The 25,800-nt window shown below is 46.0% G+C and overlaps 1 protein-coding gene across 2 annotated transcripts in view; it reads left to right on the top strand.

Moving 5' to 3' along the window:
- Positions 1-25,800, top strand: part of Pou2f3 (POU class 2 homeobox 3) — a 79,572-nt gene that overhangs the window by 27,033 nt on the left and 26,739 nt on the right. For both annotated transcript variants that reach the window (XM_074066529.1, XM_074066530.1), the window contains exon 3: positions 886-920. In XM_074066529.1, the coding sequence (XP_073922630.1) occupies positions 886-920 (35 nt within the window). The remainder of the gene's footprint in view (positions 1-885; positions 921-25,800) is intronic.

Below are 25,800 nucleotides of genomic sequence, written 5' to 3'. Positions count from 1 at the left end.
GTCTGGAAAGCTGTGTGACTAGGAAACTTTTGTTAAGAACAGAAACAATTCCTCCAGCAATAGGTATATGGTTAAGCAAATCATGGTACACATATCCAATGAATTTTATGTAGCCATTAAACGTGAGGTTTATAAGCATAGGAAAAATATGTTTTCCATGTTTCTTAATAGCCTAAGAGAAATTTTTCTGATGTATTCCCTGGAAAAATCAGGGTAACAATCTATTCAGAATGGTATACATCTATGAAAAAAACAAGCATAAAAAGGCTATAAAATATGCAAAAATTATGTAAAAAATTAATTATGGCTCCCTCAGCAGAGCAATTTTTCTATTATTTTAGGCTTTTTCTATACCAAAAAATTTCTTTATTGAGCACATATTTAATTTTTCAGTGTAACATTTATTACAAAAGAAAGAAGATGAACAATACATGAAATAAATAAATGTGTGAAGGAGATAGGACAGACACCTAGCTATCTGACATCATTTAGGAGTTACCACCCCTGGAAGACTGGGCTTGCCTTTGAGCAGTTCCTTTAGGATCTGTGGCTAGCCTCTTCTTGCTAGTCTTTGAGAGATGTCACAGCTGTTACCTGGGGATTCCATATAGGGTGGTGTACATTGCAGCAAGCACTCTGGTTGCTGTGACAGACTCACCCTGCTTGCCCTCCAAGGTGACTCCCTAGCTGTCCACCTCTCTGGAGGAGTGTTTCCCAAGATGTTTCTAGAAAATTGGATGAGCAGAAGGGTCCTGGCTGTAGGGGAAATGGTGGTTCCTTATCAAAATAAAAACATGCTCCTCTCAACCTCATATTTTCTCTCTAACCATCGCCCCTTCCTTTTCCACTGGCAGCTAATATGTATTTATTTGTTATCTCTTCCAGGAAGTGACCGAAATGGCCTAGATTTCAACAGACAGGTAAGAACTCGGGCAAGAAGACATTTATCCTATAAATTTTGGGCAAGCCAGGTGTAGGGGATACAAAGATTAAGTACACCTTGGAGACATTTCATAGTCACCTGGCTTTCATAATTAAAGAGCTAGGAGTCCAGCATCCTGCTTCAACCATGATCCAGTGATGAGGGCTTCTCTTCAGAATCCCCTCCAAAGAGTGTCAACTAATGGAGCAGTCATGTAGGAATGAATTGCACTTAGTCCAAAAGTCTACCAAGTCTCTGGAGGCTTAGCCTGCATTGCATCTTGGTGAGTCTGAGGCACACCTGGTGCACAAGAATTTGTGGAACCAGGTGAGGGACATCAGCTTGGGGCTCTGGAAGAGGTTGGGCGAGGTTAGACGTAGGGAGAGCTTTGTTTAGGGGCAGGTGGTGTTGGAGAGATCACAGATGGGTGGACAGGGCAGGCAAAGAGGACAGCAAAGCCAAGGAAGAGGATCTTCCTCTTGGGAAGCCTGGGAGAAGTGGGAGGCAGGACAGGGTGTGATGACTGAGCAGAGGTGTGAGTGGGAGTTTGCTGGGAGGAGGAGATCTAAGGGAGACAGCAAGAGGCAATACTGGGAGGTCCAAAAGTGGGGCAAAGAGCTGGAATTAGACACAAAGGCAGAGCCTGGGTTTTGCTCCTGTTTCTGCCAGTAACTAGCTGTATAACCCTGGCTTAATATTTTTAGCCCCAATTTTGTCAGTTGAAAAATTAATTTATTCCATAAATTGAGTGTGTGGGGGAGGGACACACCTACATTTTGCCAGGTATGGGAACATAGAAAATGAAGATATGATCTCTGTGCTGGAGGAGCCCACAGTATAGTATGAAGAGAGGGTGGTATGTGTGGTGGGGGTGGGGGTTGAAAGATTCTTGAGTCAATTATTACAGTATAGTTCTTCTTGGGAGCTCAGGGTGGGCTTCATGGAGGAGGTGGTATCTGAGTGTAGCTCTGAAGGATGATTGGGTGGAAAGAAAGACAGCAAGAGGGAGGGGAAAGCAATTCCAATGTGGGGGGGTACATCAGACAATCACTAGGGCTCTTTCCCTATATTCTGATATTCCAACTCCAAGGTGACTGGAAGTTTGGGATGGAGCTGGGGATCTAAGGCAAACATATATTGCATATTCTCTTGTTTATTTGTAGAGGGATCAAAAGTCACTACTAATATTTCCTAAAAGGCTGTTAATCCTGGGTGCGTCCTTCACGTCAGAGGAATAACCTTGAGTCCTAAACCAAAACCTCTTAGGCAGGCAACTGTTGCAATTTGATTCATCAGGAAGACTGGGAAATTTGCCGACAAATGAGAGCCATCTACTTTCCCTTTTCCCTGGAGGCCTACAACACAGATAGGCTCCATTACAGAGAAATCTAGATTAGCTGTGAAGAAGGACTTCCAGCCAGTGCAGTTTATTAAACTGCAAGTATCAAGGGAGAGGAGACCATAGAAGAAGCTTCTCACTCAAGGTCTTAAAATGGGAGATAACATCTTATCTGACAGTCCAACCGATTTACCTTAAGTGCAGAAGGGTGGAGATTTCCAGGGACTCTGTGACCCTGACAGAACATGGGGTGTTAACAGTTTGGGTTGTGGGCTGTGCACTATGCTTTCTGCCTGAGTACCCACAAGCCCCCCAGCCTGGGGCCCACATCTCACTGCCCCAGGCCCAGGACAGGAAGCATAGGGAGTTAGACTGTCCACACCGAGATGAGGTCACATCAGCTACCAGGAGATGGCCAGCTGCATGGCCCTTTGTGTTCAGCTGCCTGTGTGATCTATCTGGAGCTTAGAAACCCTTGTTTGTAAGGGTTTCTTGTGCTGGGCACAAGGGTGGGCCAGCCTCCCTCCCCCAATCTCTGGGCAGGCTGTAGGGAGGCCCACACACTTATTTTGACCTCAGCACACCTGCAGGCCTACAGGTGGGCTCCCAGACCTTTGTTTGGCAGCCTTTCCCCATGCTTCCTGGCAAGGGAAGTCAGCCATGGCGCAGATCACCAGGCTCTGGCAGGGTACTTTGGTCTCACACAGTCCTCATTGTGAACCAGGGAGGTAATTATGTGTTACTCTCCCTATTTTATAGGTGAGGAAACTGCCTCCCAAAGCAGCCCTTCCTTTTTCACTAAGGATTCGATTTGTTTTGTTTCTTGGCAGTACTGGGGTTTGAACTCAGGGTCTCACACTTGCTAGGCAGGTGCTCTACCATTTGAGCCACTCTGCCAGCAAAAATTTGAGAGATCAAGTAAGTGAAGGGAGGCCTCAAAATTGGTCAACTGGCAGGGGCAGGATTTGGCCTTCAAAGCTCATTTTTTCCCCATGAGGTCTTGCTGCATCCTCCTCCTCAGTCTCTCAACGTCTGTCTACTGTCCTTGGGGAGAGGCCTGGGAGCAGAGACTGAGTGTGACCTCACTGTGACTAAGTGGTAGGCAATGGGAGGTAGAGGAAGTAAGGAGGAGAGGGAGAGCACAGTTGTGGAAGAACAGCCTCTCCTCAGATACAAACAAGGGGTTGGCAGGGACAGGGGAGTAAGAAAGAGCCTCTGCCCCCCGGTGAGGCTCCGGCAGGAAGCACTAAGCTAGTTGTGCAATTGGGAAGTGGCAGCCAGGGCCTGGGTATACAGCAGTCCTGCAGTTGCAGGAGCCAGGAATGTTGGCTCACCCATACCATTCGAGAATTTCCATGCTGGGCCTGTGAACTTCCTGGTTCTTGGAAGACAGCCTGCGTTCTCTGGGGATAATTGTAGAGAGGCCAGAAACAGGGTTTACCTTTTAGTCCCCAGGGCAAGAAAGACAGGATCAAGAAGCAACAGGGAAAGGCCAGAAGTCCTGGGTTCCAATACCACCTGCCCCTTGCTAGCTGCTGCCCTATGCAAACCTCTTCTTTTCTGGGCCTTCAATTCCTCATGTGACACAAAGAGGTTTGGATGCAATGATCTCCAAGGCCCCTACAGTTTGTGTGCTATGGCACTGCCACTTTTGCCGTGCCATGTTCTGACTAAAGTGTTGTACTTTTTTCTTGGAAGAGAAATGAAGAAGAGGATCACCCTGAGCTGTAGCTAGTGAGGGCAAGTTGGTTCCAGGAAACCTTGCCAGCATGTATGATCTTGTGTGATCCAGTGAGCAGAATCATTTGAAATGTTGGAAGTAATCAGAAAGTCCCTGTCAGCCACATCTGGGACCATCCATTCATTCCTTGGATATTAGCCATTATTAAGTGCTAGATTGGGAGTGTTGTTTATAAGAAGATAAATTGTAGTGTGTGCAGTGAATCCTATAAGAGACATAAGAATGCTGAGCCCAGGATACTGCCTAATGATATTACAGAGTTGGTGCTGAAGTGAGTCGCAAAGGATTTTGACTGGCAGAACTGGTCAGCAAGAGTGTTCCAGGCATTAGCCAGGCTCAGAAGGCCAAAAATGACATGTTCTCCTCATCTACAGATTATAGACCCAAAACAAATGCAGCAACATAATTGGACGTGGGTCACACACTAAGGGGAGAATGTGCACAGGAGGGATAGGGAAAGAGAAGGAAACCTAAAACTGAATGTGGTTGATGTGCTCACTGTGTAGGAGTGAATATAGTAATGGTAAATTGGCAGAGGCCACTATGGGAAGGTGACCAGGAAGTAGGGAAGAGGTCTGGTAGAGATGAACTGGGTTTCGATATACAATTGCATGGAAGCATCGCTAGGAATCTCTCTGTATAGCTATCTTTATCTCAAACTAGCAAAAATGCTATGTTTTTCTTATTATCTTTTATGTTTTCTCTTCAACAAAATCAGAGAAGAGGGTAGAACAGGTTCTGCCTGGAAGTGGGTATTGGGGGGGGGAGTGGGGTTGGAGGGTGGAGGGGGTGGGAGAAGGTGGTACAAACAATGTATACACATGTAAGTAAATGTAAAAATGGTAAAATAAAAGGAGAAAGAAAAAAAAGTAAAAAAACAAAAAACAAAAAGCTGTGTTCCAGGCAAAGGAAAGAGTGAATTTGCAGGCTCGATGTTGAAAAGGGCCCCTCTGTGGAGCCCTTCTTAGTCTCACTCCTCAGCCTGTCCCTTAAGTGCTCCTTTTCCTCCAGGTCTGTCCTAGGTCCTTTGCTCTGCACACTCTCCCTAGATGGACCCCTCCCCCTCCATCACTGCATGTAGCACCTTTCAGTGATGACTCCCGAGAATGCAGCTTCAGTCTTGATCCGAATTCTTCACTGTGTTCTGGGCACCTAAGCTCAGTGAGAGGGTCATCAGAAAATGAGCTGGTGGAAGAGGAGGCTGGAGCTGTGAATTGGGCCAGATTAGGAAGAACTCTGAATGCCCAGCACAGACTTTGGGGACTTCTCTGGGAAGCAGGGAGCCACTACCCATCTTTAATTATAACTAGTTTCATTTGATGGTAGAGCATCGGAGGGGGTGTGGGTGAGGAGGGAAGGAAGCACGAGTGAGAGACTGATGCAGGAGAAGCCAGGAATGTCATTGGGGTGGGCAGAAGTAGGCAATGCCACAGAAAGGGATTATAGCAAAGAAGTTATGTACACGAACACAGCCAGACTGCCTGGGTTCAAATCCTGGCTTTGTAGTCACACGGATCGTGTGACTTTGGACAACTGATTGTGTGTCACAATGATCTTGTGACTTGTGTATCCTCAATCTTCTCATCTGTAAAATGGGGAGATTAGTGGTATCTATCACACAGTGTTGTTAGGAAGGTCAAACAAATGTGCATGTGTGTATGTACCTCTAGACACGTGTCTAGAACATATATGCCACATAAGCATTTTATTTCATATTTCATTCTCTTTTCATTTCCTTCCTTTCTTCCTTCCTTTCTTTCTTTTTTTTCTTTCTTCCTTTTTTCCCTTCTTTCTTTCTTTTTGTTGTTTTTTGAGACTGGGTTCTCCTGTGTACCAGGCTGACCTGGAGCTCACAATATAGCCCAGGCTGTCCTGGAACTGGCAATCTTCCTGCCTCAGCCTCCTGAGTCTGGGATTATAGGTGTGTACCACCACGCCCAGCTGTGTTATTGTCTGTTATTGCTGTATCTCTAGGCATAGAGAGACACAGATTTGAGAGCTCTTGGTGAGATAAGATCAGCTAAGATGATAGATAAGACATGGGCAGCAAGGAGAGAGAGTCACGTGGGATTCTGAGATTTCTGGCTTGGGATGCTGAGCATTAATGGGACAGCAATCCGAAATCAAGAGGACAGGCAATGGATCAAACTCATCCAAGAGGTGGGAGGAGGAAGAAGGTCAGATAAGGAGCTGTAGGTGCTCAGTACACAGTGAGGAATTTGGATCAGGACTAAAGCTGCATTCTCAGGAGTCACCACTGAAAGGTGCTACATGAAGTGATGGGGGAGGATCCTCTTAGGAAGAGTGTGCAGAGCAAAGGACCCGAGGACAAATCTGGAGGGAAAAGAGCACTTAAGGGACAGGCTGAGGAGTGAGACAAAGAAGGGATGGTGAAAGGGACAGGAGGACAGCCACACCCACAAAGGATTTTCTTGAAGGTGGAGAGAGCCAACAGCATCTGAGTGTGCAGAGATATCACAAAGGCCAACATGTGAAAGTGGGTTAATCAGCGATGGCCTTATTGCAGTGTTGGTAGTGCCGTGGTGACAGCAGCTGAGGGCTGAGTTGGAGTGAAGGGAATGATGGCGATTTGGATTACAGGATTCCCTTTCAGAGAAAGGAATGACCAAGGGATGGAGGTGTTAGCCTAAAAAGGAGACAGGGTGAAAGGAAGGCTTTGGGGGTGAGGGAGACTTAGAGGGGGGAGACAGAGGAGACATGGTAAGCCTAGAGAAGGAAGAGGACTCTCTGGCCAGGAAGGAGGTGGCTGTTGAATGTTGTCTTGCTTGAAGACCTCCCAAAAGTTCCAGGAGCCCTAACAAGAGCTGAAGAGTTGGCCATCCTTGTTACTAAGTTTCTTGTCCCCACAGCTAAGCATCAGTGGGCCTGGCTGGTCCCAGACTGGGTGGGGTTCTGAGCTCACCGCTATCATACACAACTCTCAGAGATCCCTCTCTAGGCCCCTTTGCCAGCTGGTCCCAAACGGTGGTCCTGCTGAGCCTCACATAGCATTTAGTTTTAAACCAACTAGGGTGTTTCCTTCCTGTTTTCTTGAAATGACAGCCAACCCTGGCTCTCTGGGTGCTCCTGGGATGCATTGATTGATAGTGTGGTGTCTTCTCTGAGATCCGTAAGACTCAGACTAAGGAACCGTCCCCAGGATGATGGAATCTTCTCTGGGGAGGCCCGTGAGGGAGACACAGGGGCAATAACACCAGGCGCTCCAGCTGGCAAGTGAAGCTCTAAGGTGACAGCAAAGTAAGCCCCTCCCCCAGGGATGCCCAGAGAGCCAAGTTTAGCAGCTGAGCTCAGACAGCAAGAGGGGATTTTCTGGCTGGGTGAGTCTGTTTAGTTCCACAGATCTGTACTTGGCTGGGTACTGGGGAGTCCAAGAAGAATACAGCACGGTCCCTGCCCACTGGAGCTCCAGCCCCGTGGGGAAGAAAACGAAAGGGAGGCCAGGGAAGGGGTGCAAGGCGAAGTCCCTTGCATATAACAAGGTCCCTGGGACTGACTTAGTAAATTCAAGAGCCACACAGGCTCATGCAGCCACTGGATAGTGGGTCCAACATGCCAAGGGAAGACCCAGCCCTTCATGTGTAGGACCTAGGAGGCTGGCAAGACCCCCTTGCCTCTCTGATGGTTTGTTACTTCTGCTGCAGGACCCAGGGGGTGGAGGTTCAGGTTAAAAGAAAGAAGGAGATGATGAATGGGTAAAATGTGTCAATTTAAGCAGGATTTCAGAGTATCGATACATAGCAACCATCTGTTTCTGACCCCCTCCAAGGTAGCAAAACAATTGAAAAACAGATACAGGAGGCTAGCAGAGCTGTATTGGAGATAGGGTTTGAATGAGTTGCCACAATGGACTTTCTAAAACCTCACTGCAGAATTAAACATATCCACCAGACACAGAGACCTGGCAGAGGACAGACTTGAACGTCTCCACCTAGTCAAGAGAAGGCCCAGAAGGGTCCAAGTCACACCCCCCTAACTTGCTTCTAAACCAGATCTCCTCCTTATTAGACCCATGATCCTTTGTTACAGAGATTCTGAAAATACCCTTTCAGTATCCTAAGATAAAATGTAAAAAAATAATATAAACAAAAATTAAGATGCTGCAGTTTGAATACAAAGTAATTTAATTTCTTTCTCTCTTTTTTTTGGGGGTGGGGCTTCAATTTGAACTCAGGGCCTCGTGCTTGCAAAGCAGCACTCTACTACTTGAGCCATACCTCCAGTCCATTTTGCTCTGGTTATTTTGGAGATGGGATCTTGTGAACTATTTGCCCAGGCTGGCCTTGAACCTCAGTCCTCCTGATCGCAGCCTCTTAAGTAGCTAGGATTACAGGCATGAGCTACTGGCGTCCAGGGCAAAATAATTTCTAATGGAAAAATGTATTTCAGGAAACAAATCTTTGGTCATGCTCCCCTGGAAGGATTAGTGAGTTGGTGGGGTGCTCAGGCCCCATGGATGTGACAGACACAAATACAGACTACTATTGGTAATCATGGCTGATTTTCCAAAAATGGTAAACAATTGGTAACACTCCAAAGTCATTTTTTTGGGAGGAGGGATAAAGGAGAATGATGGAGGGGGTGAATTCAACTATGATATAGTATATGAACTTTGGTAAATGTTACGGTATACACCCTAGTACAACAATAATAATAATAAAAAAAAGATTTTAAAAAGTCAGCTTTTTCCTCCGTTAACACAGAAAGTGGGGCCGGGGGCATAGCTCAGTGGTAGAGTGCTTCCCTAGCATTTGTGAGGCCCTGGGTTCCAACCCCAGTGCTAAAAAAGAAAAAGACATAAAATGACATCTCTGGGAAAAGTGTATTTTAAAAGTGTATAAAAGGTACTTGGGCCTCACATAAAAAATGGAATTGGGGGCTGGGCACAAAGGCTCGTGACTATAATCCCAGCTACTGGGAGGCAGACAGTAGGAGAATTGCAAAAATCTTAATCAATTAGCTGGGTGTGGTAACACGTGCCTGTGAACCCAGCTCCACAGGAGGCCAGAGGTGGGACTGCATCTGAGGCTGGCCGAGGGAAAAAATTACTAAAGCAAAGAAAGGGCTGAAGGTGTGGCTCAAGTGGTAGAGTGCCTGTCTAGCAAGCATGAGGTCCTGAGTTCAAATCGCAGTATCACCAAACAAAAACAACAAATAAAAAGGAATTGTAGAGTTATGATTGAAGGCAGGCTATTCACCAACACAAATGTGCAGCAAAGCATTTGAAAATAGAACAAAGGGGGCCTCTTAGTGATTAAGACAGGCAGAAAAACTACCTCACGGATTTCAAGAAAACATGTGCCAGGGTAGCTATCATCTCCAGGGAGAACAGCTGATCACAACCCCTGCAAGGGTCACTTCTGCCAGGAGGCAGAACCAGGTGTCACTCTGGTGCAGAGGTGCAAGACAGTGGGATATGGAGGCACCTTCTGGCCCTGGAACAAAGTTCCCAGAAAGTTATGCCAGCCTCTGCCTTTGAGAGCTCACTCAATGTCCAGTGAGGAAGGCAGGCCCAAAAAGTTCCTGAAAATGGCTGAGCGGGGAATGAGTAAGCCAGAGCCACCTCCGCAGGAATGAGCTTGCCTGACCAGGCGACTAGGGAGGTGTGGGGCAGGGTTTCCAGGAAGGAGATAATTGACAAGACTAACTCCCTTCTCCAAATGATCTCACCATGCACTCAGATGCTGTATGGTAATGGATATGCTAATGTAATCGGTAATAGAGTCTGACTCTATGCTAGGCATTGAAAAAAGTTTCATGTGCATTATGTCTTTTTAAAATTCCTGTTGAGATGGGGTCTCAAAAGCTTTTTCCCTGGGCTGGCCTAGAACCAAGCAGCTAGGATTATAGGCATGAGCCACCTGTCCGAGCTCATTATTTTTTTAGCACTTCGAGCAGCCCTATGAGGGAGCTAGTACCATCCCTAGTCTAAAGATGAGGAAACTGGAGCACTGAGGAGTTTAGGGGATTTTCCCACGATCACACCGTCCATAAGCCGGGCCTGCCAGGCTCCTGGCTCCGTGGTTCTCCCCACCCCACTGGCTGCCCTCTTTGTCTTGGGGCAGGTGGTGTGATGCAGAGGTTAAGCCCTATTGGTTGACTCTTCTGTGTGCCTCGGTGTATCCAAACATGAGAAAAGTAATCGTCTCTACTTCCTTGGATAAAGAATTAATATAGTTAAGATCTATAAAGTGTGGCATGGTCCCTGGCATACCTTCACCCACAAATAGACACCAGCATTTAATACTTTTTGCCGAATAGAAATCCAGGGCTTTTCTTTCTCTCCTTGTGTGGCTACTTAGCTGGGTTTACGCTAGGTTTGGTGGGCTGCAGATTCTTTTAGAAAGGTCATTTTTTCCCCTGGGATCCATCATCAGATCTAAGTGCCCTGCCACTCTTCCCAAGCTTGGGTGGAAAGGTAATAATGAGTGCATTTACTTTTGAGGAAATGTCTCCCCCTTTGTCAGCCATACTTGGTGCTTTGGCCCGAGGCTCCCACGTCAGCTGTTGACTGCGGCCCAGGCAGCAGCTTCTGTACCGGGTGGGCTAAGTCTTGTGAAGAGCAGGGTAACTCGAAGTAGGAAGAGACTGGAGCCACTGCCTGGGTGCTTTGGAGGCCTGTCATTAGTAACCATAGACACTACCAGAAAGCCCTTCTGCAGTGTGGGCCCTGGAGCCTAGCTAGTTCAGGCTCCAGTACTGCCATGAGCCCATGGGTACATTCTGAAATGTTCTTCTCAACCCAGATGTAAGGTGGAGAGCACTGAGGATTAAGGGGGGAAAGGAAGGTATCCTGGTCTTTTCCCTAATTGTGCAGGCATCAGAAAGTGGGCTGTCTTTGGGGATATCAATGAGTTGTTGCTGGTGGGTACAAACATTGGTAAAATTAAAAGCAGGACCAGCCCTACCCTTCTTAGGCAGAGTTTCTGAAGTCCTGCAGTGAATCTGGCTTTGGTCCCAAATGATAACAGGAGAAGCTATTGAGACTTTAGTTTATCCCAGGAACTGGGCTGAACACTTCACAAGCAGTAGCTCGTTAAAATCTTGTAACAAGTCCAGGCATGGTGGCTCACGTCTATAATCCCAGCTACTTGGGAGGTAGAGATTGAGAGGATCTTGGTTCAAGGCCACCCCAGGCAAAAAGTTCATGAAACCCCATTTCAACCAACAGCTGGGCCTGGTGGTACACACCTGTCATCCCATCTAAGAGAAGTATAAATAGGAGGATGAGGTCCAGGCCAGCCCAGACATAAACTTGAGGCCCTATGCCAAAAATAGCTAAATCAAAAAGGGCTAGGAGCATGACTCAAGTGGTAGACGCCTGCCTGGCAAACATGAGGCCCTGAGTTCAACCCTGATCCTACCAAAAGCAAAAAACCAAAACCTTGGAACAAACCAGAGAGGTGGGTTTATAATTCCTATTTTATAGGTAAAGAAACTGAGGCTAAATAGGCTAAGTCACTTGCTTAAAGCCAGTTTTGAAATTGTGCCAGGTTCTTTACATAGGTTATATCTTTTTTATTTTTTTCTTGTTTTTGAGACAGGGTCTCATTAAATAGTTCAGGCTGACCTAGAACTCATCATTCTTCTGCCTCCTTCCTGGTGCTGGGATTACAGGTGTGTACCACCAGCCTGGCTAGGTTGTATTTTATTTAATATTATTTAATCCTTACAACAGCTCAGTGAGGTAAGCATTATTATTCCCATTAGACAGCTGAGGGAAACAATAGCTTAGAGAGATTAAGTAACTTGCCCAAGGTGGAGCTCAGAGGTAAGACAGGCCTGTCTGACTTTCTACCAGACCAGGCTGCTCTTTTAGAGAGGAAGGTGAGAGTGAGAGAAAGGAAGGTCCCACAAATGAGACGTGACCTAAGGTGACCTAGAGACCCTCATTTGATGCGTGGGGTACTTTTTCATGTTTCCAGCGCTCTCTCATACTGGGACTTACCAGTTGGGAAGGCAGAGATAGTATCTTTGACTCAGGGAGGGTTGCCAGGTGAAGGGTGGGGTGGAGAAGGGTTCCCACCCAAAGAGGGTTCCCCTAGCCTGGGAGCAGCCACCTCCCTGGGCTGTGCGTGAGAAGGGTGCAGGGAGGAGAGCTGTGTTTGCATGTGTGTGTGTGCCTGCAAGGCAGGGGCGGGCCTGGCTTTCCTTCTGCCCCTGAGGTACAGGGCTGTCGAGGCAGCCTTTGTGTCTCTGATATCCTGCAGAGCACCGAACTCTGTAAGAGCCACAGCTGCAAAGAAACTTTCCCCACCTCCAACTTCCCCAATCTGCCTCCTGCTTGCCAGTGTCTTTGCAAGCCGTTCTCAGGGCTCAGGGCTGTTGCAGCTACCTGCTCTGTTCCCTACCTGATTCCAGGTCACCTCTCACTCTGTGTCCTTTTGCTTGACAATTTACAGAAGACTTCTTTAAGCCAATCACTTTTACCCATCACAAGATGTGTACGAAGGAGGACTGGAGGCATGGCTCAAGTGGTAGAGCACCTGTCTAGCAAGCACAAGGCTCTGAGTTCACGCCCCAGTACTGCACCCCGCCCCAAACAAAAGAAGTGAATATTGGTATTCTCACTTGACAAATGCGGAGACTGCAGCTCAGAATGGTAGAGTGAGTTGCAACCAAGTGACAGAGCTGGGACTTAATCCATCCTAGTGCTTGCTAACGATAAGCACTGTGGTCAGTGCTAGTCCTGATCTCCAAATCTGGCTTGTTCTATGAATCACTGCTATCCTCATCATCCCAGCAGCCCACCGGGTGCGTCAGGTCAAGTGTAGGGACTTCCCTTGCATCCACATCCCCCATCTCCCCACCCCCTCAGCCCCCAACCCCTGAGGGTCTTTAGTTCACATTCTAGTTTGCTTTTCTTTGTTAGCAGTTCCTCCCCCATGCCCTGGCGTCTTCTACATGTCCTCCATAGACTTGGATGTCATGGATGGTCACAGGGTGTTCCCCACCCCCTCGTTCCAGCCCTGCAGATTATAGGTTATAGGTCCTGTTAGATTTGAATCTCAGCTTCAACAACAGGAGCTGTGTAATCTGGTCACTTATGCAGTCTAAACCTCAGTTTCCTCTCTGTAAGCAGAAGGAAATAATAGCCTCAATCTTAGAATGTTGTTAGAAGAATGAATGAAGGATCTTGTCTGATATACAATAGCTGCTCAGTAAACGTGCCATTGTTGCTGTCTCAGAAATTCTGCAGCAATATTGATTGGTTCCGTTGTCCCACTGCATGCCTGCCCGCCTCCATCCAGTTAGCTCCTTCTGCTCGGGCTTGCTCTGGGGAGGCTGTGGAGACCAGATGGCAGCTCTGTTCAGGTCCCCAGCCTCGGGGCCTCCCCTCTCTGCTCTTACCTGTTCCCTTGTGTGTGATCCAGCCATTAGTAGAGCCATATATATGAGAAAGATGTGCCAACTTGGTCAGTCAGGTAAACACAGGTGTGCCTCACGGACCTGAGGGTAGTTCGTTAAATACTGTACATAAATCAATTTTGTAAGTGATATCTTTCCTCACCAAGAAAGCCTGTATTAAAAGAAATATTTAGACTGAATCTTTTCAGAGAACAAAATAATGCCTTTTTAATGCCTGATGGAGCCACGCATCATCTGTAGGGTTTGTTTAAAGCGTTAATCTTGTTTTTCCCCCTTGATGACATCTCAGAGAAAGTGTGGGATCCTAACAAGGTATTTATTTTTTGCAGGACTGTGTATAGAACCCGGGGCCTCATGTGTACTACACAAGTGCTTTACCACTGAGTCATATACCCAGCCCTTTTGATTTTATCTATTTTTTTTTTTTGAGGGTTTTGCTATGTAGCCCACTCTGTCCTCAGCTGGGATTACTATGCCTGGCTCTGAAAAGGAATTTTTAAATGGAACCTAGGCCATTGCTATGAATGGGCTTATCCAAGGACTTGGGAGTGGCACTGAGAGAATTGATCGAACTGAGTTTGAACTCTAAAGCAACAGAAGCCGGGCCAGAAAGGGTTAACAGCTGTTTGTCTTGGAGAGGAAGTAGTGACACTGCCTTAACACAAGGGGCCCTTCCCAGGTCTCTGACATGAGGCAGAACCAACTTCCTGTCTTTCACTACTTCCCCTCACAGTCAAGGGCAGCTTCCTGGCTAGCAGAGCACTTCCCAGAGCCTGGTCTTACTTCCAGGTCTGGGAGGGATAGGCACTTTTCTGGCAGAAAGCAAGATAGGTGGCAGCAGGGCTGGGGTTTATGCCTTTGCCCAGGGTGTGTCCATTCAGCAAGGGGCAGTGCTCCCGTAGTGGGCTGCTCTGTCATCTGTCCTACAGGCAGCCTCCCAGGGAATAGAGTCTGGCAAGTCCCACTTTCTAAGAGGCCTCCAGTCCTTCTTTCCCCAGTCCTAAGGACTTCCAAGTATTGCCTGGGTGCTTGTTAGAAGCAAGGAGAATCATCTTGGGAACGAAGGCAGGGCCCAGAAGCAGAGAGAACAGAGAAGTAAGCATCTTGGCTCTGCCTGGCATGAACCCAGGCTCCACCCATCCCCTTACTTCCCAAGTCCCAAACATCTGCCCAAACTCAGCTCACATGCCTCATTCTGGGTTTCGTTTTGTTTTTGCAGTGCTGGGGATAGAACCCAGGGTCTCACTCATGCTAGACATGGGTGCTACCACTGAACCACACTCCAGCCCCTCATGATTTATTCTGCACGTGGCACTCCAGAACCCTCTCACCTTCCATACTTCATGGGGCCTCTGCTCTGTGTGTGTCTGTGTTCCACTGCCACTGCCTTCACTACCAAGCAGTGGAAGATTTGAGGATTACTTTAGTAGAACAGGGCCTGGCACACAGTAGATATCCAACTGTGCTTCCTAAGGAAGTGCATAGAGTCTGGAGGCTTGGCTCAAATAGTAGAGTATTTGCCCTGTAAGTGAGATCCCCTGAATTCAAACACTAGAACCGACAATAAATAAATGAATAAATAAGTAAATAACACAAAGGCCTTTATATACTAGCTGTGTGAATAAAGGGGGGGGGGTAGGAAATAAGTACATGGATGGTCAGTTGGAATGAACCTGGCTGCCCAGCACCCACCTTCCATTCTGGGTGTCATGAATCCTCTGTCCTCTGTTCCCCTCTGTCCCTGCCCTTACCCCATGGTGCTGGGATTTGAACTCAGGGCCTTGTGCTTGTTAGGCAAGCACTCTACCACTTGATCTACACTCCCAAGCCCTCTCTTCTGCTTTTCAGTTTACTCTGTTGTCATCTTCCCTCTGCCAGTGAGCCACAAACGCACCCTTTTTCCCAGGAAGGTACACTTGTTGGGTTTTCTCAAACAGGGAGTGGAATAAGCTCCATCCAATGGGGTCTGGTTAATATTTCCCAATGCCACCACTTGCCACTGGGTCCAGGAGCTGTTTATGGAGGCATCTCAGCTGCTGGCTAAGTGGTTGCTGGATGCCAGGGCCTGGCCTCTAGGAACCCACAGTGTGCATATAGGATTCTAGCCAACCCCATGTGAGGTTGCTAGTGTGGATAACTAACCCAAGCCAGAACAGGGCCCTTTGTAAGGGTCTCTTAGAAAGCCACATGTTTTTGCTGGGTACCCCCTCATACCCTCCTGGCCCTTTTAATGGAAATGATGGAATTAAGGGTATCTGAGACACCTGTCTTCACAGTGATTTTATGTTTCATAGCTGTGGGAACTAGTTTTGGTTGCACCTGTCCTTGGGGTGCAGAGACATGCAGACTCTTAGTGTTAAGTGTCCTCGAGGCTGGCTGGCTGCCTTCATTCTTAGCAGAGCTCCCCATTCTGGCACTGGCATTCTTCTTCTTCCTTTAATCTTGTGCATTGGCACATTTATTAATTCATCGTATAGTTCTCACGACTCAATTTTCACTGTCTGCAGTGAAATCCAAGCAGGAGGAAAGTGTAGGAAGTTCTTATAAAGCCAAGCATGTTACATTTTTATAAATCAAGATTGGTGTTAAGGTATTTTCTCTACTGAAATGATGGTGAGAGTACATGATATTAACTATTTAATATGGTCATTTGACAAAATAAAACAACCCTATCTGAACTAAAAAAAAAAAATTGTTAGTTCTGGACCTTAGAGGCCTCAGCCCCAGTGACCCCAGCACAGCCCCGGTCCATAGATTCTACTGCCAACCCCCAACCTCCTCAGGTGGCCTGTGGCACCGAGGCTCTGCCACAGTCCTTCTAGGGCACCAACTTTGCCAGTGAATGTCAGGCCAGGTCACCTCCCTGTGGGTGTCACTGCCTGCCTCAACTCCAGGTCTGTATCCATCCCTTGTTAGGCTAGCCCTTCAGGATTTGAGAACAGTCACACCCCCCAGTCTTCCCCTTCCTATGTAAATATCCTGAATTTGTAAATAATTCCCCTTGCCAGTTGCCTTCCCTAAAGCAATTAGACACATCAACCATGAGTACTTTCTAAAAAAATTTTATCTTGGAAATAAAAAGAAAGATTTTTTAACCTTGTTCAATGTTAGTTTTCATCTCAATAGTAATTCCTGGTGTTTTATATATATTTGATTTGTCTAGAAGACATTTTCTCTGGATCTAATACAAAGGGTAATATATGCCTTTGTGGTATTTGTGTGCATGTGTGTAAATTATATGGCCTGTGTTCTTTTGCAAATTTCTTTTTAAATTTGAAAGTAAGATTTATAGATTGTTTCATGGCAGATCATATTGAGTTAGGGCTTTTGTTAATTACTCATAATTCTTTCTATTGCCTTATTGATGAATATTAGGTTGACTTCAAAACAAATATTTTTGTTGAGTTGGACCTGATGGCTCATACCTGTAATCTCCACCTCCTAGGTGGAGATCAGGAGGATCAGGGTTTGAGGTCAGCACAGGCAAAAAGTTAGTGAGACTCCATCTCATCGAAGCTGGGCATGTGTGGTGGTTCATGCCTGTGTCCCAGCTACTGGGGAAGCATGAGTAGAACGATCACAATTGCACTCTGGCCCTAGCAGAAAGAAAATAACTTAAAGTAAAGAGGACTGGAGGCATGGCTCAAGTGGTAGAGCACTCACCTGGCAAATGCAAGGCCTTGAATTCAAATCTCAGTACAATGACCTCGTTCGTGCCCTCTTACCCTTACATGAATGTGCCTCTGTTGACCAGTCACTCTCCACAATGTGTGACACTCAGTATTCAAGTAAGAGTCACCAGGCCAAAGAACAGTGTGTCCATTTGTCCATCCTCCCAGCTATTTATTCAAAATATTTTTATTGAGCAGGTAATATTTATTTATCATGCCTGATTTCTTTCATGCCAACTACAAATAAGGCAGTAATGGGGCCTGCCATCACAGATCAAGCATGACCAGGTAGAGGGCTGTCCCTCTACCTGGATGCTCTCCCTCTGCTGGTCCAGCCAATCCTGCATGCTATCAAGTTACACTCCCTACCAGCCAGTTAATGCCTCTCAATTCTTTTCTTTTAACAATTAAGCTCTCAATTTATGCAGTTATTTTTCATATTCTAAGCAAGGGAATTTTACATTTGCTCTGCGATTTGTCTTATTACTCTCTTCCTCTCCTACATATGTTCTAGGTATTTTTTTTCCTTTGGTGGGACTGGGGTTTGAACTCAGAGCTTCACACTTGCAAAGCAGGGGCTCTACCACTTGAGCCACATTTGCAGTCCATTTTGCTCTGGTTATTTTTTTGGAGATGGGCGTCTCATGAACTGTTTTCCTGGACTGGCCTTGAACCAGGATCCTTTTTATCTTAGCCTTCCAAATAGCTGGCATTACAGGCGTGAGCTACCATATCGGGCTCCCTTTTTTGAATCTTGATGTTTTGGGGCATAGTAGGCCGTACTTATCATATGGAGAATTAGTAAGTATGCAGTGACCGTGATGTGAATATGTGCAGTAAGACCGGATCACAAGCAAAGCCCACTGGGGATGCCCTCTGGATGACAGTGACCCATTGTTAATCAACCCTGTCTCAGCCCAGACAGTCCCGCCTTGACCTCTAGTGACAATATGCACAAACATAAAGATTACAGTTTTGCACATGGCTGAACCCTCATTCTGGGAACCCTACCCGCCCTGAGTCCACTTTGGCATGACAGTATCAGTCATACGATGTGGGGGGAACGATTTGGTCAGATCTGAGTTTAAATTCCAGCCCTGAAGCTTTCTGGTTTATGGACTTTGAGAAATTCTTTAACTTCTGAGATCCAGTGACCAGTAGTTTAGGATTGCTGAAAGTGTGCATTTCACATATACTTAAGTACTAGCTGGTGCTTGTGGCACACGCTTAGAATCCTAGCTACTTGGGAGACTGAGATCGGGAGGATCACGGTTTGAGGCTAGCCTGGTCAAATAGTTTGTAAGACTTCAAACTAAAAATAACCAGAGCAAATCAGACTGGAGGTATGATTGGAGGTGTGATTGAAGTGGTAAAGCACCTGCTTTGCAAGTGTGAGGCCCTGAGTTCAAACCTCAATCTTACCAAAATAAAATAAAATAAGTACTTAAATAAGCGTAGAATATTGTACTGTGTGCTGAGCGGGCCATAGGAAGCAAGACAGGTTTCCCGAGGTAGTAAAGGTGCAAAAGTATTACAGCAAGCCTGCCTTGTTCGTGGATTTATTTTGTGTGGTTTTGAGCAAGTGAAGTAAAAATAAATAAATAAAATCAATAGAAGTTTCAAGAAGAAAAAATTTTAAATTCTTGGCACACATATTACGCAGCTCAGTGGATGTGGAGAAGCCTTCAGTCAGTTGTGTTTAAATTGTATGATCTGCTGAGTGTTTCCTTGCTCTTCATTTTGTGAAAATACATTATGCCTCACCAAAAGCAAATGGTGCCCCCAAAGCAAGGTAAAAGTGAATGTGCTTAATTGAAGTGACCAAGTAAACGTTTGAGACTTGTTGAAAGGCGACATGTCTTTAGCAGTAGTTGGGAGGTGTGGAGGGAAAATGAACCAAGCACCGGCAGCGCAGTGCTGAACGCTGTGCCTCCTGAGCATGCTCAGTTGGTCCTCCACCACGGTCTCCTTGGAACCCCAGGCCGGCAGATGCCAAGTGTCTGCTGTATCTTCACACAGTTTGGATGATAGAAATAAGGAAAGCTGTCTTGGGAACAGGTTGTATAGACTCCTGAGCCCTAACCTTGAGGCTTGAGAAACTGCAGGCTATTCCCTTCAAAAGGAGAAAAACTGAGCTAAGGTTAAGCGTCCCTAACCTGAAATCCAAATTGCTCCAAAATCCGAGTTTCTTTTTTTTTTTTTTTTTTTTTTTGAGTGCCAACAATGACACCACAAGTGGAAAATTCCACATAGATAAAACACAGGTGCACTAAAAATATTGTATAAAATTACCTGCAGGCTGTGTGACTATGGTGCATATGGAATATGTGATTCATGTGTTAAGACCTGGCTAGGTCTCATTTGCATCTTGTGATACGCAAATACGCCAAAATCCAAAACACTTCTGGTCCCAAGTATTTCGTGTAAGGGACACTCACTCAACCTGTATGCCATGAAGAAAGTCCCTTGGTTCAAGTTCATTCTGCCTGTAGGTAACAGACTTGGTAGCTGCTCCCCAGCCATAGGGAACTTAGCTCAAAATGTCAACTGTGTGAGTTCAACTAAACATTGTACCTAGAGACCTGTCCCAGGCTAAGGGTAACAGGACAGGCATGTACTCAGCAAAAGTGGAGTGCTGCCTCCCTTATCCAGAGTGCCAACAGCCTCGCTTATTTGGAACTCAGCTGAGAGCAAGAAAGAGGCAAAAGGAAACTCAAGCCTCAATCTTTTGCCTTACAAACAGTTGTAAAGCCAGGCGTAATGGTGCATGCCTGTAAACCCAGCACTGAGGCAGGAAAATCATGAGTTCAAGGCCCGCCTGGGCAACTTGGCATGACCCTGTCTCAAAACTAACAAAGGGTCGAGGATGTAGCTCAATGTTAGAGAGCACTAGCCTAGCATGCATAAGGCCCTGGGTTTGATCCCCCAGCACTGAAAAAAAAAAAAAAAGAAGGAGACATTTGTAATTAATGTTCTGGTTTTTCCAGCTCTTAGCAAAAAAAAAAAACCAGCAAATCCAAGCCAGAATTGGGGTTCCAAGCACTTTTGATAAGGAAAACAAGCATCAACATTTGCAGAGCAAAACCTGATTGTGGGAGAGGAAGGGAAAAAATCCTAGAAGAAGCAGAGCTCCTAGTTTAAAAAGGAAAGAAAGTAAAAAGCCGTCTAGGGCTAAACTCTTCCATATCCCTAAGGGTGTAATTGCATTTAAAAAGTTCAAAAAAATGACTCTGAGTCACTGACTAAATAAAACAAAATGGGACTATATCTAATACCTTGTAGCAAGATCTCTATTCAAAAAGAAACTAATAAGTATCTATCCAAAACCAAATAAAAAGCTTCAGAGCTTCAAGGGATAGATTTCAGTGACTTTGCAAAGGCACTTATGTAAGGAAGGCTTCCTGGGAAAACCCTAGGCCTTGGTGAGACTGTTGAATTTCAAACCAGATGATGTGGGTACTAATCACAGCTCCCCTGCCGGCCAGCCGTGTACATTGCACATATTTCTTACCCTGAGAACTACTCCTGAACCCTCACCATAGAGTAGGAATAGCGTTCTGCCTTTTCTGTCTCCTGGGAGTCAGCAGAGAGGAGGTATTTTGAGAGTGCTTTGTAAACTGTAGATTATCAGGGGTGGGTGTATTGTCACATCCCACCACATCCTAGGACTTTACTTGGGAGATAGGGACTTGGGATGTCATGGGACAAGGAACCAGGTTTCCAGTTGTTGCTTTAAACATATGTGTTATCTAAGCACACATATGCATTTGTGCATATACATGTGTTTATTTATTCAGATAATGTATTCTTAGACTTCTCAGGACTTTTTTTTTTTGTGGCAGTATTGGTGCTCTCCTTGCTAGGCAAGTGCCCTCTACACTTGAGCCATACCACAGTCCTTTTTGTTCTGCTGATTTTGGAGATACTGGCTCGCTTTTTACCTGGACTGTGATCTTCTTATTTTTTATTTCTTTCTCTTTTGTTTTGGGCAGTACAGGAGTTTGAACTCAGGGTCTCACACTTTCTTTTTCCTTTTTCTTTTTTTATATTTGCACTTTTTCTTTTTCTTTCTTTTTTTTTTCTTTTATTATTCATATGTGCATACAAGGCTTGGGTCATTTCTCCCCCCTGCCCCCACCCCCTCCCTTACCACCCACTCCACCCCCTCCCTCTTCCCCCACCCCCTCAATACCCAGCAGAAACTATTTTGCCCTTATTTCTAATTTTGTTGTAGAGAGAGTATAAGCAATAATAGGAAGGAACAAGGGTTTTTGCTAGTTGAGATAAGGATAGCTGTACAGGGCATTGACTCACATTGATTTCCTCTGCGTGTGTGTTACCTTCTAGGTTAATTCTTTTTGATCTAACCTTTTCTCTAGTTCCTGGTCCCCTTTTCCTATTGGCCTCAGTTGCTTTTAAGGTATCTGCTTTAGTTTCTCTGCGTTAAGGGCAACAAATGCTAGCTAGTTTTTTAGGTGTCTTACCTATCCTCACCCCTCCCTTGTGTGCTCTCGCTTTTATCATGTGCTCAAAGTCCAATCCCATTGTTGTGTTTGCCCTTGATCTAATGTCCACATATGAGGGAGAACATACAATTTTTGGTCTTTTGGGCCAGGCTAACCTCACTCAGAATGATGTTCTCCAATTCCATCCATTTACCAGCGAATGATAACATTTTGTTCTTCTTCATGGCTGCATAAAATTCCATTGTGTATAGATAGCACATTTTCTTAATCCATTCGTCAGTGGTGGGGCATCTTGGCTGTTTCCATAACTTGGCTATTGTGAGTAGTGCCCCAATAAACATGGGTGTGCAGGTGCCTCTGGAGTAACCTGGGTCTCACACTTTCTAAGCAGGCACTCTACCCCTTGAGCCACTTGGCCAGCCCTGTTTTTTGTGTTGAGGCTTTTTCAAAGTAGGTTCTCTTGAACTTTTGCCCAGGCTGGCTTTGCACTTTAGTCCTCCTGATCTCTGTCCCTTGAGTAGCTAGGATTACCAGTGAGCTGCTGGCACCCCGCTATGATGGTACTATTTTATGCTTCCAATCATAGCTGGGATGACAGATGCACACCACCATGCCCATCTTTTTTCTGTCGAGATGGGGTTTCATGAGCTTTTTGCCTGAGCTGACCTGGAACCACGATCCTCTGATTTCAGCCTCCCGCATAGCTTGGATGACAGACATGAGCCACCAGTGCCAGCTCAAGATGTCTTTTGCACCAAGAGAAAGAAGAAACTTTACAATTAACTTTAGCATCTTGTAAACAACAGCATCCTATATAGCTACATGGCATTTTGAATGCTTACAGTTTCAATCTTAACTTTTTCTAATTTAAAATTAAAATAATTAAGGTAGGAGATCAGGAGGATTATGGTTCAAGGCCAGCCTGGCAAAAAGTTAGTGACACCCAGTCTCAATAAACAATCTGGGTGTGATGGCTCATGTCTGTAATCCCAGCTACACAGAAGGTACATAGGAAGATTACCATCCCCAGGGCGAAAAGCTGGAGACACCATCTGAAAAAATAAGCTAAAGCAAAAAGGGCTGGAGGTGTGGCTCAAGTGGTAAGCACCTGGATTCAAACACCAGTATAGCAATAATAATAATAATAATAATAATAACCTCTTAAAAATCAAACGTTGGGAGCTGGGGAGTAGCTCGGTGGGCATAGGTGCTGTCTTCCTTCCCAGCCTCCCTGCTTGGGCCTTCTGCATGCCATCCCACGCTGGTGTGGTACAGAACTCCTCACTTGGCACCCTGCTCACCCTCGTGCCAGTCTTCCACTGGGACCCTTGTGCTTGCTAGGTGACAGCAGCCAACAGGATTGCTTGGAGCTCTAACAGTGGCTGTTTCTCCTCTGTGACCTCAGTGACTATGGAAAAGCTGCTGCTGTTTCCTGGAATCCCCTTCCTTGTCTTCTCCGTATGGTGAATTCTGGGCCTCCAGGGCCTCGCAGGACTTTTCTGGGGGAGTCTTTCCTGTCTTACTCCCTTTCCCCCACAAGGTCAATGGCAACATTTCCTTTGCTGTTGCATACCTACTTGCAATTCCCTACCTACTACCTACCTACCGATCACTAGAAGTAGCACACTCTAGGAGCTGACTCTTTGACTTATACTTCTGCTCATCTTGTGTGTTGAGGTAGACACTATCTACCTGTGTGTCCCTAGTGCCTCTTGGTATTCAATAGGTGCTTCATAAATGTTTGTTGAGTTAAACTGCACTGTGAAGGGGATCTTTGTAGACAGGAAAGCTCTGTGTTGGATGCAGGCCATGTGTAGGACCACCTGCTAGCTGGAGATGTTTTGCTTTATTCTGGTACCACAAGGAGATAAAAGACAAGGGCATTGACTTTCCTGCATGGCTGTTCTAAAAGAGGAAAATCACCAGGAAAACCATAGACTTTTACTTAGCCAGTGCTCTCACTTTCAGGGGCAAACTTCCAAGTCACCAGGAAATGCCAAAGAGAACCCTTTTCAGACTTACTGAAACTTCACTCATTAGTTAGGGCACATCTGTACATAAAAGTCTCAGGCTGCCCTGTGGAAGTGTCACTTCCACAGGGCATCACACATAAAAACAGGATGCATGGTACACTGAAGAGGCAGGAGGCATCAAACTTTCCAGGTGTCCAGAAGTTCTGGGTGGAAGACCCAATGGAGCGGCTCCTAGAACGGTGAATGAGTGTGTGTGTAAATACACTGGCTGTGCCCATCCTTGCTGTGTGCACATGGTCCTTAAGTTCTCTGAGCTTTGGTTCCCAAATCTATAAAAATGTGAGATAAGATTACTTCCTTCCTTGGCTCCTCATGATGAGTAATTGGTGATTACATTTGAAAGTGTTTTTAATCTTTAAAGATTAAATCTTCAAATGGCTTTAAAATATTATTTTCTGGGCCAGGTATGGTGGCTCACTCTTATAATCCCAGCTACTCGGGATCTGGAGGACTGCAGATCCCAGCCTAGCCTGGGCAAAAAGTTAGTGAGACCTCACCTCAACAAACAAACAGGGAGTGGTGGCACATATGGGTATGTGGGAGGTGTAGGTAGAAGGATCACAGCATAGGTAAGAGGTCCAGGCAAACCCCAGGGAAAAGTGTAAAACCCTGTCCAAAAAATAACAAAAATGCAAAAAGGATCTGGCAAGGCTGAATCGCCTAGCAAGTGCAAGGCCCTAAGTTCAAATTTAGTCCCACAAAATAAGTAAATAAATAAATAAGATTTATATATAAGTGTATGTAAATATATATTTATATGATGTGTATATAATTTCTGTTTTCTTGAGTGGGTCCCATGGTGTAGCACATGTGTGTCCTGCCAGGCAGGACACCTGCCTTTCTTTCATCAGTTTCACCTGGAACCCACAGCAAACTGCATCATAGGAAAATAAAAAAGAGTCGACAGAACCCCGAGCCTTTTCCTGCTTCTGTCTGCCTCTCTTCCCCATGATCAGGGAGGGAAAGGGCACCCAGCAAACTTCCAGAGTTCATTTTACACAGTAGAGTCAAGGAAATGCCAGTCCTGGCCCCCACACCCCACCAGATAGATGTAAGCTTCCCCTCTGTCTGAACCTTGCCCTGCGTGTATGTAGTGACTGGGAACCCTGAGGGGACTTTATTCCCTGAGGGGGACTTTATTCCGAGTAAGTTGCATTAGGTAAGAGGATTAGGGTGACTCTCAGTTGTTACCTGAGCTATAGCAGGACAGTGTGAGTGACAGAGAGGCGGAGCCCACTGAAGCACCTGAAGAGCTGGTGGATGGAGTGCAAGGATACCTGGGACACAAAACTTCCCCTGTTTCCCTAGCAAGTTACTTCCTGCTGTGGGCTTCCAAAGCCATGGGTGTAAAATGGGCCAGGTGGTGTCTCCATGTCCTTCCAGCTCCAGTGGGGAAGAAGGGAATCAACGCTTTTGGACCAGGAGCACCTGGTCCAACCTGCACCAAGCTACTAATGATTCCACCACACAGTGAGTCGGGATTATGCAGAAGAACGGGAATCATGTGACTTGGACTAAAATCTCACCTCCATTATTTGCTAGCAGTGGGACTTTTTTTTTTTTTCTTCAATACTGGTGTTTGAACTCTAGGCCTGGCACTTGCTAGACAGGTGCTTTACCACTTGAGACTTCCCCACCAACCCCCCTCCACACACACACACAGCCCCAGCAATGTGACTTTAAACAAGAATGTCTTTCATCTGTAAAATGAGTCTAATAATGCAATAAGTATACTTCCATGATGACAAGTCTGTGCGTTCATACATGATAAATTTCTCAAATAGCCGAAGTCCCTCCTTTCATGGAGGAGTGATCTCACCCTGAAAAGATGAGTGAAACGACTTAATGTTGTATCATGGACCTAGAGGCAGGGATAACATCCCAAGGTTAATCTCTCTCCATCCTTGCCAGCTCTGAAAGGGACAGCAAAGTCCTTCCATGATAAGCATGCCAGGACCTCCATGATAAGTAGACCCATAAAGACTCCATGCTGAGGTGGGCGTGGTGGTGCTCACAAGGAGGCTGAGGCAGGAGGATGGGGAGTTGGTGCCAGGCCAGGCTACATGGTGAGACATCACAATAGACAATAAATCCAGCATGATGCCAAGCTGTATTCACATACCAGAACCTGCCCCCTGCCCTCCCCCAGCCCCCAGCACCACTGGGCTTGGCAAATTTTCAGGGTGTGGTGCTCACCATTTCTCCCCTCCTCACTCCTGCCTCCTGCCATTTCACTTAGTT

This window comes from Castor canadensis, chromosome 2 (assembly GCF_047511655.1).
Source record: "Castor canadensis chromosome 2, mCasCan1.hap1v2, whole genome shotgun sequence".
NCBI classification, from domain to species: Eukaryota; Metazoa; Chordata; class Mammalia; order Rodentia; family Castoridae; genus Castor; species Castor canadensis.
Note: the sequence above shows the minus strand (reverse complement) of the source record. Positions and strands in the feature narration are given on the sequence as shown.